Source organism: Arachis hypogaea, chromosome 3 (genome assembly GCF_003086295.3).
Source record: "Arachis hypogaea cultivar Tifrunner chromosome 3, arahy.Tifrunner.gnm2.J5K5, whole genome shotgun sequence".
Taxonomy (NCBI): Eukaryota; Viridiplantae; Streptophyta; class Magnoliopsida; order Fabales; family Fabaceae; genus Arachis; species Arachis hypogaea.
Genome location: NC_092038.1, coordinates 129,235,723 through 129,252,424, shown reverse-complemented (window position 1 = coordinate 129,252,424; position 16,702 = coordinate 129,235,723). Strand labels below are relative to the sequence as shown.

At 32.3% G+C, this 16,702-nt stretch overlaps 2 protein-coding genes across 3 annotated transcripts; one reads left to right on the top strand and one right to left on the bottom strand.

Moving 5' to 3' along the window:
* Positions 1-6,070: 6,070 nt before the first annotated feature.
* LOC112791557 (mitogen-activated protein kinase homolog MMK1) lies at positions 6,071-10,102 on the top strand. 2 transcript variants are annotated; one of them, XM_025834434.3, is made up of 7 exons: positions 6,071-6,314; positions 6,554-6,845; positions 7,024-7,153; positions 7,973-8,110; positions 8,225-8,557; positions 8,910-9,090; positions 9,669-10,102. In XM_025834434.3, exons 2-7 carry the CDS (start codon positions 6,604-6,606, stop codon positions 9,836-9,838), a joined length of 1,194 nt encoding a protein of 397 aa, XP_025690219.1. In that variant the 5' UTR covers positions 6,071-6,314; positions 6,554-6,603; the 3' UTR covers positions 9,839-10,102. The 2 variants fall into 2 exon arrangements, with proteins under 2 accessions (XP_025690219.1, XP_072089620.1); XM_072233519.1 differs by having other exon boundaries at positions 6,183-6,368.
* A 953-nt stretch (positions 10,103-11,055) lies between these two features.
* Positions 11,056-14,264, bottom strand: LOC112791558 (uncharacterized). Its single transcript, XM_025834436.3, has 5 exons — positions 13,941-14,264; positions 13,006-13,107; positions 12,323-12,461; positions 12,174-12,220; positions 11,056-11,423 (listed from the first exon to the last, which is right to left on the bottom strand). The coding sequence occupies exons 1-5, from the start codon at positions 14,025-14,027 to the stop codon at positions 11,211-11,213; spliced, it is 588 nt and encodes a 195-aa protein (XP_025690221.1). The 5' UTR covers positions 14,028-14,264; the 3' UTR covers positions 11,056-11,210.
* Positions 14,265-16,702: the final 2,438 nt, after the last annotated feature.

Here is a 16,702-nt window from a genome sequence, read left to right as displayed (position 1 = left end):
CTTGAGAAGAACCTGATCCAAGCCCAAATTGATTTTCAATTCCCACCATCTTGCTCTAACCAAAGCAACGTTCCTCTCCTCTCAAATCAAGTCAAATCAAATCTTCAGAAAAGTAAGAAAGAGAAAGAGCTTCTTCACCAAGCAAAACACCAAAGAAGCAAGAGAGAGAAAAGCTAAGCTTGACACACAGAAATCTAATCAGAAAATCCAAACCAAATCAAGCTTAGGTTAAAGGTAATCCATCTCATCTTGCTTGCATCAAATTTTCTTCTCTTCTTTCCAACTCTCTGCTCTATCCATAAATGGCATTCAAGAAAAAGTTGTTCTCTGCCCTATTCTGCTTCACATTTACGGTCACAAGTGATACTTGGGGACCAAGTAGTCTTTCAATGGCTAAGATCAAGTTGACCATGAGAAGATTTCCATGGTTGCTGCTTTGTGACTTTCGGTCAAGATGAGAAAGTCAGAGGGAAAGTTTCTACTCTGGGGATTAAGGTGAAAGAGTGAAGCTGTGGGTAGGTGAAGCTCAAGGCTCAAGGTGTTGACCTTGGAAGAAGAACCTAGCAACATGCAAGGAGATAAAAGAAGAATTTTTGTTCATTCAAAGGTAAGGAGAGAAAACCAGAGAGTGATAACAGTGTTCTGCTGAGAAGTTCCTCTACTTGGATAATGCTTAGGCCAATACTGAAGAACTGTATCTAAGGTTTGCGAATCTGGTTATGCACATAGCAAAGAGGCTGCTGATGAAGTCAATCTCCTTCATGTTTTACTGATTGTAATGTACTTTTCTATGTTTATCTTTCTGTAATTTCTGTGAGAAAAGGCATTGTGAGAAAACTCAAGTAAAAGCCATGAGTTGAAAAAGGCTGAGTGAAACACTTGAGGTAAAAGCCTAGAGTTATTTTCTGATTTCTTTAGGTTGGTTAAGTGTCTTGTATCTTGTACCTTTTGGTACCCCCTTCTTAGTTGGGTTAGCACTAAAATGAATAGTTAGGTGTTAGCATAGCCAATGTCAAGTTAGGTTAGAACTTGAGAGTGAAATTGGTATATGTAATACTGTTAACTATAGTGAAATTCTTCCATAGTTGTGGAGGAGACTGGATGTAGGTTGCATAGCACAAGGCAACCAAACCAGGATACATGCTGGTGTTCATTTTTCTCTTCTCTGCTGAGTTCTGTTTTTTGATTTTCATGAGACAAAAATAAACTGTCTCATAAATTTTCGCTGCTGAGTTCAAACAGAATCAGAATTGTAACTTTGTTTAAAAAGGGTCATAATAGCAACTTAAAAGGAAGGTATAGATTCAACTCCCCTTCTCTAAGCCTACCACAACCTTCAGAAAATTCTCAAAGAAGTCAAAAAATCTAGTGCATGGCTGATGAATTGATAAATTTTCAAAAAACCCCAAGAGTTGGGGTGAACCTAGGTAGGGGCTATCTGGCAATGAGATAAAACGACTATCTCAAAGTCAGAAAAAGGAAGAAGAACGCCCAAACGGGTGAAAAAACTCTCATACATAAAAATAAAATGGGGGTCTCCCTCAGAAGCTCTTCCAAAGCAAACCCAGTCTTCCGGACCCGAGGCTATCAGTTCATATCTCGACTCATCCTCATCAGACGCACAAATCCTATGATGCGTACGAAGATCGGTAACATAGTCAGTATCCATAAGGGGTTCTTCCCCAAGAACCGTAATATCTACCCATTGAGCGAGGGATTCTACAGAAGACATCTTTTTCCTAAAAAGAAAAGGATCGCGAAACCTACAAAGGGGAAATAAAAAGGATAAAAAACAGGGTTTCTAAGGGGCCTGGGGTTAGATCCTCAACAAAACAAAATCATTAAACCTACGGTCAGAACTCCTCTCAAAACTAAAAAAAAAACATGCAAATAAAAGCATTTGTAAAAAAGAATAAGAGAAAAAACTGACCTTTACTTTCGAAGGATCAGAGGCAGTTGATCAAAGAGAAAAGAAGCTTTCTTTTAGTGCATAGTGAGCAAGTAAGTTTTCAGAAATAAAACAAGGGAAGAAGAGGAAAAGTATTTATAAGCACGTTAGGGGCATAAAAGTAAAACGACACAACCATTTAAGAGATGCACCGTTACCAATGTAACTGCCCCCGCGTATAAATGCTCAAACCTCTAAGAAACGCGACGTTTGATTAGACGCGACGGTTAAGGAAATTTAAATCACGTCGGCTCCTGAAAATCACATCGGTTCTTCAGCAAGTCGGCTACAACCCCGAGTTGTATACTCGAGCCCAACTCCTAAAATGGCTTGGACTCGAGTAGGGGCACTGTTCATACCCTGACCCAACACTAAGGTCCAGGACCAAATAAGATAAAGAGGCCCAATCCGAAGGTTGGCCTCCGCTCGCGACCGACTTCCATCGAAGAGGTCGGTTTCTATGCAAACTCCATTAAAAGGAAGTCGGAAGTCAGATTAGCTGGCAGATAACACTTATTCAAAATAAGTAACTGCTCCTAAAATCTCTCAACCCACTTCCGGGAGTCATACCTCAACCTCCCTAAGATAAAGGGACAGTTATCCTCCTTAAAAGGTAGAACCACTCCAACGGTGGTTATGGGTTCACCACTATAAGTACACTGACAACCTTCAGTTATCTCTAACTTCTCATACTCTCTAAACTCACTTAGACCCCCTACTGACTTAGGCATCGGAGTGTCTTTGCAGGTACCACTCCCTTTTTCCCCCGAACACAAGTCGGACGAAGGTATCAAACGCGGAAGAAAGCCTGAAGGCCTTCTTTCCAAAACGATTGGGCCAACCACGCGAGTCCAGTCCATCAATCTCCGGCTACCCAACGTAACACCTTTTTTCTTCCATTATCATTTTATTCTAAATAGCGGTTAGTATAGTGATTTAATAGTGAAAGTGACAAAACAATAATTAATAAGAGAAAGAAGAATATAATAATAGCGGATAAAATATATTTTTAAAAGAAAAAATTGGATAAAATAAAATATTTTAAATATTAGAAATATAATTAAAATTTAATTCAAGTAAAATTAATATTTAGTTTAAATATTAGAAAGTAACATAATATTTTAATTGGAAAAAAATGCAAACGAATTCCCTTTTGTGGTAAACATTTTGAAATATTTGAGCAATTCCCAATTCTACATATTTCGGAGTAGATGATATAAAATAATAAGAATCATTTGTTCATTTGAAGCTGAATGCATGCATTTGAGGCGTTGAAACTTGAAAGAATGGTTGAGTTGCCAGTCTTGTAGCTCAAGCCAAATCTAAAAAAATACACTAGAAAAGAATATGTTAAATTGACTAATAATAATCCTTAAAATCAAGGACAAGATGATTGAAATTGAAATATTTCCGTTACTAAAATCTAGTCAACTTATCAACAAATATAAGTGCCATGGTCATTCAGTTGATCGCCAAAAAACTTAATAAATAATGACACCAAATTCCCTAATAGATTTACCCTGAAGTACATTTATGTGTGTTTGGATTACAGTTTGTAAATAAAAGTTTGCATAAAATTAATTTTGTAAACTTGATTTTGATCAAAAGTAAGTTTGTGTTAAAGTGATTTATATTTGGTAATTTTTGTATCAAAATAGATTATAGTAAAATAAATATTATTTGGCTTATACCATTCAAAATCACTTTTAGATAAAAAATTACTAAAATATACATTAATTTAAATTTTTTTTATATTATCCTATTATTTTAATTTAGATATTTAAATACATCTTATTAGTTAATTTTATAATAAAATTAATATTTACTTACTAAAATAAAAATAACATATAAAAATAGATAAAATATATTTTTAAATAAAAATAAAAAATATAAATTATATATATATATAAAAGAATATTTAATCAAATATGTTACATTTTTTAAGTATTAAATGTTATTTTAGTATTTTTTACATCGTACTCTTATTCTAGTACTCTCAATAATCTTATTCTTAATATTAATTTGGAATCCAACGTTTATGATTTTATTATTATTTATGATTAATTTTTTATTTAATTTATCTTTTTTTAATGAAATCATAATCTATATTATAAAAAATTACACTAAAAGTCTAAAACATAGTATACGAGAATTACAATTATAAAAGAGAATATTGAAAATAATAAAAAAAATTAAATATTTACTTTATAGTGATTGAAACAAATCTAAAAGTTCTTGGTGATCTTTTTATATAATATATTTTTAGTATTTTTAGTACTCGTTTTTTAGTATGTTATAATTTTTACTATTATTATTATTTACAGTTAATTTTTTGTTTAATTTACTTTACCTAATAGAATTAATAAATTATATTATAGAAATATAATAACAAACATAATCCACAAAAATCATAATTATAAAAGTGTATAATGTCAAACAAATAGTTAAAAAAATAATAAATAATAGAAAATAGAACTCATACAAATAGAAATAACAAGAATTTTATAAATAATACAATAACATATATACAGGATAAAGTTTGTAAAAAGTAAATAAATTATTAGTATCTATGGCTAAAAGCCAGTTAAAAAAACGCAGAAGCTACAAATAGTTGCTTCTTGTAAACGTGGTTTTGGCAACAAAATCACTTCTACGTTCATGAGAAAAAAATTGCCAACGAATTTTCAAACACACCCTATGTCCCTAGTAGAAGTAAAACTATTCTGCTCACTTTATGAGAGTGACAAAAATAAAATTTGAGTTAATGACGCTTTATTTAATTGTATTTCACTTACTCATTTCAAATTTATTATTAATGCAATAAAATTAAGCCTTTAAAATATTTTTTAAATTAAGTCTTCAATCAAGTAACAAAATTGTTGTCATTGTTACTTCTTCTTTTGTTATCATAATTATTATCATCTTTTTTTATTATTTTTTTATTATTTAATTTATTCTTTTTTTTTTCATCCATCATCATCGTTTTCTTTTTTTTTTTCTTCCTCTTCTTTTTCTATATATATTCAACAAATATAATAAGCACATAAATTGATATATAATACAAAAAAATTAATGCACACCATAAAAAATATATATACTATATTAATAAATTGTTGTATTATGTACAAAAATTTGTTATATTTAAAAATTTACGTGTTATGTATAAAATTTTTTGTATTGTATGTAAAAATTTATATTTTATAACAAAATATTTATTCTTTGTAATAACTTTTGTGCTGAAAAAAGCATAAAAACAAAAAATCACGTGATAAACGCGTGTTTTTATTTTTTTTAGATTTATACCAACTTAATTAAACTTAAATTATTAAAAATGTCTAGACATAAAAACATCACCATTATTAATGCACAGTACTTAATTTTATCTGTGGCTAATTTAAGTGAAGCCAATAAATATGTTGCAAAATGAAGTAAATCAAAAAGCCAATAATATTCTCTTCATGCATTTAAAAAAAAACAGACATAAACTACATGAAACATTAGATGTCTATTTTTTATTTTTTCTAATCACGATAACATGGGTAGAAATTTAATTTTACTATTTTAGTACAGTATTTTGGATATTAATGCCGTTCAATTATGATACGTACTTATCTAACTCAAAAGAAAAGAAAAGGAAAAAAAAAAGGATACGTATTTACTATGTTAACTACTACAAAGCAATTGTCCTTTTAATGTACTAGGAAGTACAATTTAATACGGTTAGTAAGGTGTCTTTTGGGTAAGCAATAAGATATTTTTTTTAGTAAGCCAGTAAAGTTTAGAATCTGCATATAAATCAAGATAGCCATATTTAGTAGATTTATATTTCGGGCATATTTATCTAATTATCTTATTTGTATTAAATAATATTTTAAAATTTTATTCTATTTTAATAAACCAAATATGCAAGTTCCTGCTCATTTTAGTAAGTCATTAAAGTTTAGAATCTACATATAAATCAAGATAGCCATATTTAGCAGATTTATATTTTTGGCATATTTATCTAATTATCTTATTTGTATTAAATAATATTTTAAAAATTTATTCTATTTTAGTAAACCAAATATACAAGTTCCTGCTCATTTATTACAAACACCATATAAACTTCAGTGGAAAAAAAATGCTCCTTCAATGTTTTCCTTTTCATTTTGAATGCACATCATAAATATATTAAGCTAAAAATCTATCACAATATTAGTGAAGTGTTATACACATGGACTAAGCAATGCGTTACAATAAAGAGAAGAACTTTGGGCAGATCACACATAAGAGAGAGAGAGAGAGAGAGAGAGAGAGAGAGAGAGAGAAGCATATGATAAATCACAGATCTGTTTGACCAAAAACACAAAACAAGACAGAAGATCAGGTTTCAACTCACACCAAACTCCCAATGTTTATAAGTGCAGTTGCATCATCCTGCGTATATTATTCATCAAAATCCAATACATATTAATATTATGATATTCCATTTTTACATTTATTCTTTGTATATACTTAATATATATTTGATACACAAACCAATTCATTTGATAAGGGATATTACCTATTAACCCTTATTTTGGTTTTGTTTTCTGTTGTCTCAAAAAACCAAAACCCCATTTATAGGCATAGCACAGAAGAAGGAGAAGAGAAAGAGAAGAGAGAGAAAGACAGGAATGGAAGGAGGAGCTGCCCCACCTGCTGACGCTGTCATGTCCGACGCGGCGCCTCCGCCGCAGGACCATCAACAGCAGCACCAGCAGCCGGCAGCGCCCACGGGTGTGGAGAATATTCCGGCGACGCTGAGCCACGGCGGTAGGTTCATCCAATACAACATATTTGGGAACATATTCGAAGTCACCGCCAAATACAAACCCCCCATTATGCCCATCGGGAAAGGCGCTTATGGCATCGTTTGGTAAGCAAATCCAACCCTTAAAGTTTGCGTTTTTGTGTTGATTTGTTCCTTTCCTTCCATAAAAAATTGGTCTTTCTTATTGGGTTCGGAATGGAAATCGGAAAAATTAAAAATCTGATCTTTTCTTTCCATTTCTGTGTCATGGGGTTTTGTTAATGTGAATGTAATATGTATGTAGTTCCGCTCTAAATTCGGAGACGAATGAGCATGTTGCCATTAAGAAGATTGCCAATGCATTTGACAACAAGATTGACGCCAAGAGGACCCTCCGTGAAATCAAGCTGCTTCGTCACATGGATCATGAAAATGTGAGTGAATGATAGTTTTATTTTTCATCTCTGAATTTACATGAATCCCCTTTATTGTTTGTTGTTTGGTGTGGGTGTGTATGTTTCGGGTTTGAGATTTGCTTGTCGATTAGATCTTGCTTAATGTGTTCTGTACTTGATGCTTTGAATTTTTCACTTGTTGAAGCTATTCACAGAACAACTTTTCTTACTGGATGTGTAACTAAAGATGAAAGATCCAATTGGTTTATACATCATCATTTTCATGGCTGGTATTTAGATTACTAGTAGTAAAATCATTGATGACCATGTTTTCGCAAAAATGGCTGCTAGTTAGTTAATAACTCTTAATGGGTAATGGCTACAAGTAAACGACAGAATTTTATCCAAATTGGTTGATTCGGGTTCTTGTTTGATATCCTGTAGTTATCATTGAACAGCTTAGAGTTTTATCCTCAAACACGGTGTCGTTACTTTCCATAACTACCCTGTCTTAATGAATGTACACAAGCGTTTCTTATTTAATTTGTTGCCCGTGCGGCACCAGGTGACAACAATGTGCTTTCTAGATATTCAGTTAAGAATGTCGCATTTACTGCATGGTTACCAACATTTGCCGAGTTGTGGTTCCGGTAACAACAAAAGCACGTGTGGTTTAAATCTTGTTTGATTTAAAGCCCTGTTTGAAATAGGTTGTCGTATATATCCGGGAAGGAGGTGTCTGGAAAGGAGGTGGTGAAAGGGGGTGACCGGATAACCTCATGAGTGGAAATTTCACAATTTTAGAATTAGCATTACGAATATTTCTTTTATTCTTTATGTGTTGCGATTGTTTTTCAGGTGGTTGCAATAAGGGATATAGTGCCACCACCTCAGAGGGAGGCATTCAATGATGTTTACATTGCCTATGAGTTGATGGACACTGATCTTCACCAAATCATTCGCTCAAATCAAGCATTGTCAGAGGAGCACTGTCAGGTACAAATTTTAATGCCAAGAGAAAATTGGAATTTCTTTAAATAATATCTCTTTGTTCCCTCTCTCACCTTCATCCTATATCAACTTTCATCACCAAGATTTTCATTTCTGCAGTACTTTCTGTATCAAATCCTCCGTGGTTTGAAGTACATACATTCAGCAAATGTTTTGCATAGGGACTTGAAACCTAGCAACCTTCTCCTGAATGCCAACTGCGACTTAAAAATTTGTGATTTTGGACTGGCCCGTGTCACCTCTGAGACTGATTTCATGACTGAATATGTTGTTACAAGATGGTACCGAGCACCAGAGCTTCTGTTAAACTCTTCCGATTATACTGCAGCAATTGATGTATGGTCTGTTGGTTGTATCTTCATGGAACTGATGGATCGAAAACCATTGTTCCCTGGCAGAGATCACGTGCATCAACTGCGTCTACTTATGGAGGTAACTTATTTAGAGGTCTTTGATTTTTGAAGAAGTTAAACATTTATTGATCTACATTGTTTTTTTTAATGGTTGAAATTGAAATGATTAACCTTTTTAGACTTTTCGTTAACACATTAAACCAAATTGAAATTCGTTGCACTGTCTTTCTGGAGTATATAATTAAGCTAGATTTTATTTTCATAGTAATATGTTTATCCTTGACTATAATCTGACCCCTTGACTGAATCAATGAATTTGTGCTGGAATCTTTCATTTTTTAAAACTTGTTTGATCTATACACTTTAAATTTGACAACAGCCTAGATTGATATCAATTAATCAATATAATTGACATGCTTCATACTGTACAGCTCATTGGCACCCCATCAGAAGCTGATTTGGGATTTCTGAATGAAAATGCTAAGAGATACATTAGGCAACTCCCTCTTTACCGACGCCAATCTTTCCAAGAAAAGTTTCCTCAGGTCCATCCTGCAGCCATTGATCTTGTTGAAAAGATGTTGACCTTTGATCCTCGACAAAGGATTACTGGTATGTTTTCATTTCCTTTGGTTTTCGTATACAAGGTTGATGCATCTCTCTTTAAAATTGTATGCTTTTTGGCGTCAAATGGTCGTATTAAAAGTAACATTGTTTGATAATTTACTACTAGATGTTGCATCATAAGTGCTTTCTTCTTGGTATTGGTAAACTTGCATTGATCTTTGTATCCTTCGGAGTTCAGACAAATGTTTGTATATCATTTCCTCTATTGCACATCTTCTATCAATGCTTACACATCCCAAACCTACAGCTTGGCTTTGACTATGGATTAATTGTGGCATGTTCTGTTTAGATGCTTAGTGAGGCACTGAGGCTCATTTTTTTTTAACCAACTGAAGGTGTTATTTCTTTGTTTAATTTGAAATCAAATTATAAGCTGTTTCCCTGTCCAGAAGATTTGAATGACAAAGTCATTTAAGGAAACCATTATTTAACAACTCAGTTGATGTTCTCCCACGTCGTCTCTCTGTTATGATAACTTTGTCCTGCGCTCTTAACCCAGTTTCTTTTTATCTTTACCTTACCAAGTGTTGTGCTAGCACTAACTTTTCTTTGTTTGTGTGCAGTTGAAGATGCACTGGCACACCCGTACCTGACATCGCTGCATGACATAAGTGATGAACCGGTGTGCATGACCCCCTTCAACTTTGATTTTGAGCAGCATGCTTTGACAGAGGAGCAGATGAAAGAACTGATATACAGAGAGGCTCTAGCATTTAACCCTGAATATCAGTAAAGTCAATAGTGATTTGGAAGATATTATCTTTGGGTTTTAAAGAAAATGTGTGGTGACTGTGTCAATAGAGATTTCTGTATATATATTTTAAAATATTTAATCATCTGAAACCAGATGACCTTTGTTGGAGTTAAATTATTTTGGATTAGAGGCATGATTGGCAGACTGCAACAAACAACAATCATAACAATGTACCTTGTATGGATCATGGATGGCTTATTTTGCTTCATATTATTCTCCAGTTCATTGGCTTCACCCATTAAATCCTTGTTTGTCAAATTTGTGCTCCTGCCGATTTTGTATTTTGAAGCAGAACAATGTATTTTTGTACTCTTTTCCACTTGATAATTTTTTCAAAGAAGTCTTTTGTTTTTATATCTTCTTTTATTTTTGTAAGAATTGCATCAAGGATCAACAAGTCATAATTATTATTTTCTTCATTTTGAACTTATAGGCGCCTTTTGCCATTGTTAGGTTTTTCTTTCAGGATAAAGAAAAAAGGAAAGGAAAAGAGAAGAGAGCGCACGCTAATAGCAGCTGCTTCCGTTTTAACAGTGGTTGAATTTCTCTATGGATTTTTACTTTTTAAGCTTGACCTTTAGAGGCTCGAGAGACGAGTGAGTTGGGAACCAAAAATCCATTTTTCTAAAAGCGTTTTACTTTATTCTGTTGAGGTCTTTCTTGTTATTCATCTTTCAGCAACATCGATGACTGATATTCAGCATCATGCCAAGTCTCTTTCCTTATTTGCTAGAATGATCCCTACAATTTACGGTAACTGATAAAAACGAAGTTTAAAGCTTCTGACTAACCATTCTTTTTTGTGACATTCCCAGTTTACCACGAACACAGAATCTTTTGGTTTCAACTTAGGGAAGAATTCATTAACTCAACAAAGTTCATTCAACCTTGCTTGAATATATGTTGAATTATAAAATACACATTAGAATTTATAAAACAAAACATATATTTTATACATAAAATATATAATAACTAATTTTTAGTATACAATAGCATTTTTTTAAGTAAATTAATTTTGTAACAAAATCCTACCATATTTAAAAAGGTAATTTTCTTCCCGGGAAAAAAAGAAAACGAAAGATCTCCCCTTATCACTTTGTCTTCATTAAGGATGCTCCTAATAGATCAGAAGATTTTCGATGTCTGGTCGTTGATACTCAATGGTCACTCCAATCTCACAGGTTAACCCAAGACAATAAAATAATCTCTCTGAAAGAGAATACATAATATGACATGCAATTACAAATCTATAGAGAAAGAATACGTTGATCATGAAAGCAGCAGACCAGAATTTACTATTTGCATAGAACAATTTTTATGATACACAACCAAGTATTGAATAAATCACCTATCAACTCTTGACATTCCCAAAAAATTTTGAAAGGCGAACTGGGCCACCATCTTCATCATCAGTTCCAGAATCCTTTGTTCTTGACTTTGCCTTCTTTTCCTTCTTTGATCTCTTGGACCTGGACTTGGATCTTCTTGACCCTCTTTCTTCATCGCTACTGGAAGAATATGAGGAGGATGATGAAGAGGAGCTAGATGAAGATCTTCTTGAATGCTACAATAGTAGTTACAATGAGAAGCCATAGAAAATATACAAATATTAACAAAAGTAAACAGATATATACCCTATTCAACATTGCTAGATTCATTTGAACAACTACAAATAAAGTAATTCATCATATGGATAAGATAGACGAGTCATACCCCATATAAATCAAAACAATATGCCACAGTACTTAACAATCGTTTTGCAAAATCTAACAATAAAAACCTACGAGATAAATAATCAATCACTTCAGTCAGAAAAGCACTTTCATACCTTAAAACAAAGACATTGATGTAAAGCAAATGATAGTACAAGACTACAAGTACATTATATATGATTATCCATTTCATTAACAGAAACTTATTCCTTTTTAAAAAAAGAAATGTTTGCCGAGAGATAATGAACTTTAAATCCATTCAAACATTTTATCAGTTATCTAGAGGGAAAGGGAAGCAGCAACGTTTCGAACAAAGTGAAGTTCAAAACAGAGATACACATACAAGCCTTCACCAAATTTTCAACATGCCTGTTGTGCCAATAATTTAAACACACTATAATTGGTCCAATATCAACCTTACTGAAAACTAAGAGGAAAGAGATAGCCACTACTTAGCAGTGATGCGAAATTTGAGGGGATAGTAGCATACTAACATTACTATTCGAATTGAAAACAAAGCCATTAATTTTAGCATAAAAAACCGAGTTCTTCTCTGGGAAAAGTAGATTTCAGAACTACACGTTTTAGAAATCAAAAAGCACCTTTCGCTTTCTGCTGCTGTGCTTCTTTGAAATTTTGTCCTTCTTAACTGCATGGGATAACATGCAACAGTTTATAAGTTGGGAGTGGGGAAAAGAAATACAAGAAACACATGCCAGTCACCATGTTTTTGCAACCTCAGCACACATACCTTTGAGTTTGGACTTACTACCAGAATGGTTCCTTCCTTGGGAAAGTTTGCGGGCCCTTTCAGCATCTAGTTGAGCTCTGTACTCTCTCATCATCCTATCTGCATCTGCTTCCAACTCCCCTTTTCTCATTTCTTCTTCCTATTAAATTAAATTCTAATAAAATCAAATGTATTACACATTAAAGAAAAACAAGATAATTAATGGAGTGATTGCCCTGGGAAATTGACACAAGCTAGAAACAAACTTGCAAATCCAGAAGAGCTCCCCGGGGAACAAGCAACAGTCACAAACAGAACTATTGGTCAGGGTCAGAAATACCGTATAAAAGCAAGTCAAAACTTCGCCTATGACCACCTCAGTTAGTAGGCCAGAGAAGTAATTCACCTTTACCTGCCCCACAGGTTTCCTCAGTTCAACTTTCTAGTGGCTAGATACGATCTTATTACAGTCCCACGCTTATTATCACAGTCCTCACCACTGACACGGATTCGTAACGGTAAAAGAGTTATAGCATATGCAAGCTCAAAGACTAATTAGCATAGAAAATTCATGGGCCTATTTTCAACTAACACTGATGAAAAAAAGTAAAGTAGGTAGCCTCAGTCCCCAGAAACAAATGAGATTTGTACTTCCTTTATAAGATTAAATAATAAAGGTGCTGTAAAGGTGCTGAAATGATTACCTTCTGTTTCTTTTTGAACTCCTCCCAGGTAATTGTGTGAGAAGTGTTAAGGCTAGCCAAACGAGCAGCATGCCACTCTGGTGAATGAAATGAACCATCCACCTGCGACTGTCCTCATCAATAAAGGTCCACGAGAAAAACAGAGATCTAACATTCAAGTATTACAAAGCATAAAAACCCATAACACACAAAAAGATAAGAAAACCGAGAGCCAAGGGAAGAAGCATTCCTTTCAACAAAGTTTCTAATACAGTGTTATTAAATTGAAAGCTACTAGGAAAAAATAAAAAATCCAGGGTACTGTTGTGTGATTCTTGCTAATATTAGGTATCCATGTGTACACAGCACACATATGCATCAACTGTCAATTCTTTATTCCTTAGTTCTGAAAAGGTTTAGTTTGTCCATGTCAACATTGATGACCCTGCTGTTCCAATGTAGTAGAGTTCAGCTATATTTTATCAAGTTGTCCATTATCATAATAGATTAGTCACAAGGAATAAATTCCAAACCTCGTGCCGTTATCAGCACCTTTAATACAACTTATAATGAATTTACCGTTAAACTGATGGCACTAATGACCAGTTTGGCGGCCTCCCGAAGTAACTAAATCCCAAAATGAAATTTTCACGAAAAATCACACCTATTATTTATGTTTTCCCTAATTATAAGACCATACCAAACTGAGTCTAGAGAGTGTAGAACCAAGCATAAACTATGAAGGTCAAAATGACTCAATGTCTTGAATAAGGAAAAGGATTTTGTTAGGGAATACACCAAAAACAATCAGAAAAGCATATAGTAAATAAAAGGAACAAAAGCACATGCTGAATTTTTTTTAAAAAAAAAATAGAACCCTAAATCCACAAAAAGCAAGATTAGGTTAAATGGAATGAGAAAAATTAAATAGATGGGTGGTATGGAAGGGTACAAACCATGCCGTCTTCAATCTCGTCGGGGCCGGCGGAGGCGCCGCCGAGCCTGGCCCTCTGCATAGCTTTGTAGGCTTGATTCTTCCCCATTGTTTTCCCTTTAGATTTCTGTTGTTGTTACTACTGTTTCTGTTGTATGATCATGTGATGTGCGTTGCTTGTCACTTTCAAACCGATTCCGATTCCAGCAGCAACAACAAATAGGGATTCGATTCGATTCAATTTGATTTGAATCGACACAGTTTCTTCTTCCTTCCCAATCTGAATGGCTTGCAAATTGCAACGCAGCTAAGCTGGCTTTTGTTTTGTTCCTTTTCTCGTTTGTCCTTCATCTCCAGATTCACATAATCACATTACCCACATGATCGGGTCGGGTTCTCACATATTCGTCAGATCCGGCCCAATGATTTTATGGGCCTAAGTATACCTCGAAGCCCAATAACTACTATATTCGACCAAAATCATTAAGAAAAAAAAATGAAATCTCATGACATGAGTATTGTGTGTAAAGTTTTCAAATTTGCATGAGAAATAAAAGAAAAATCTACATATTATATTATTTATATATGTTGATGTTAATGAGAATCAGAGGCCCAACAAAAAGAAGACAGAAGTGGGGTTTACTTGTGTTATAGTGGTGGGGGCATTCGTGATTAATATGAAATGATAGTTTTGTCTCCATTTTACCCCCCAATAGTAACACCACGTGAAGCACCTATAAATAAATAAATCATTATTGTACCAAACTATACTAGTATTACTATGTATGATGATAGGCGTCAAGCCATTGTATTACTAGTTTATATTCACTCATGAGTTAAATTGCAAGGAATATTCTCAAATATGAACTATTCTATTTCTAAATGACTGTAAGAAAGGGATATTTTGCAAATGAAAGGAGAAAGTAACATCTAGTTATTAGACAGAAAAAATGGTACTAGATAAGTCCAAAAATAAATAATAGTAATATTATATAAATTATGGAGGAAACTCTGGGCTATGTACAGAGCTGAGCGCTCTCAACGACAAGGACCGAACTGAACACGAGAAATAATTTCTGCTCAATATTTCCTCAATTCGATGCATGAAAATAGAGTTTCTCTCATGCACGAAAACGACACTTTCAATATCCACGTCATTATATACATATGTCGTACTATATTTATATTTAATGTTATACAAATGAAGGCTTTTATTTAGGGTACATCATTGAAATAAGTCGATAGAAGTTTAAAATTACACAAATCAGCTAAATACAAAAATATTTATGAATTAATTAAAGATACATATTTATATAGTTCAAATCACTTAATTCAAACTTTATTTTTATATAATTCGAATTATCCTGATTTAAATTATACACGTCTACTAATTCGAATCAACTTGAATCAGAGTGATTTGAATTATACTTACGTACACATAGTAATTTAAATTGGTCAGATTCAAATTACTTATGAGTTAATTTTGTCCATTCTTTTATTAAAAAATTAATAATTTAAAATTTAAAAAATATATTTTTTATTTCATGCATTAAAAAAAAGCTAACAAAAAATTACGAGACTTTTTTAAAATATTAATGAGCTATCAATTCGAATTTTATACAATATTCTTTTGTCCATTTTTAATAGCTCATGAATATTTTTTGATAAATTTTTTAAATAAATTTATTTAAATTATACCACAAAAAATATTTTATTCTATACAAAATAATTTAAAAAATGGCTTAAAAGATGTTAGGAGTATTATAAAAATTTGTAATGTCCTAATGACTTAGGACATTAAAGAAATACTCTACATAGTCAATAATAATTTAGGAATGAAAGAAAATATATTTTTATCATGTATTTATTTAAATTACTAGAATATTACAAACTTTTATAGTACTCTTAACATTTTTTATGTCATTTTTTTAAAAATTATTTTGCATAGGATAAAAGTCATTTTAAGCCATTTTCTATGCAAAACAATTTAAAAAAATGGCTTAAAAGATGTTATGAGTACTATAAAAGTTTGTAATATTCTAGTAATTTAGGTAAATACATGATAAAAATATATTTTCTTTAATTTCTAAATTATTATTATCTATGTAGAGTATTTCTTTAATATCCTAAGTCATTAGAACATTACAAATTTTTATAGTATTCCTAATATTTTTTAAGCCATTTTTTAATTATTTTATATAGAATAAAATATTTTTTGTGGTATAATTTAAATAAATTTATTAAAAAATATTCATGAGTTATTAAAAATGGGCAAAAGAGCATTGTATGAAATTCGAATTGATAGCTCATTAATATTTTAAAGAAGTCTCGTAATTAAATATTTTGTTAGCTTCTTTTTAATGCATGAAATAAAATATATATTTTTTAATTTTTAAATTATTAATTTTTAATAAAATATTAATTTTTTAATAAAAAATGGCCAAAATTAACTCGTGAGTAATTTGAATTTGACCAATTCGAATTACTATATGCACGTGTGTAATTCGAATCATCCTGATTCGAATTACTGTGGTATAATTTGAATCAGGTTGCTGATTCGAATTACTATGGTATAATTTAAATCAGGTTGATTCGAATTAGTGAATGTGTGCATGTGTAGTTCGAATCAGGGTGATTTGAATTACATGAAAATAAAGTTCGAATTAGATTGATTCGAACTATATAGATAAGTATTTTTAGTTGATTCATGAATCATTTTTGTATTTAGCTGATTTATGTAATTTTGAGCTCCCAGACTTATTTTCATGAATCATTATATTTAAT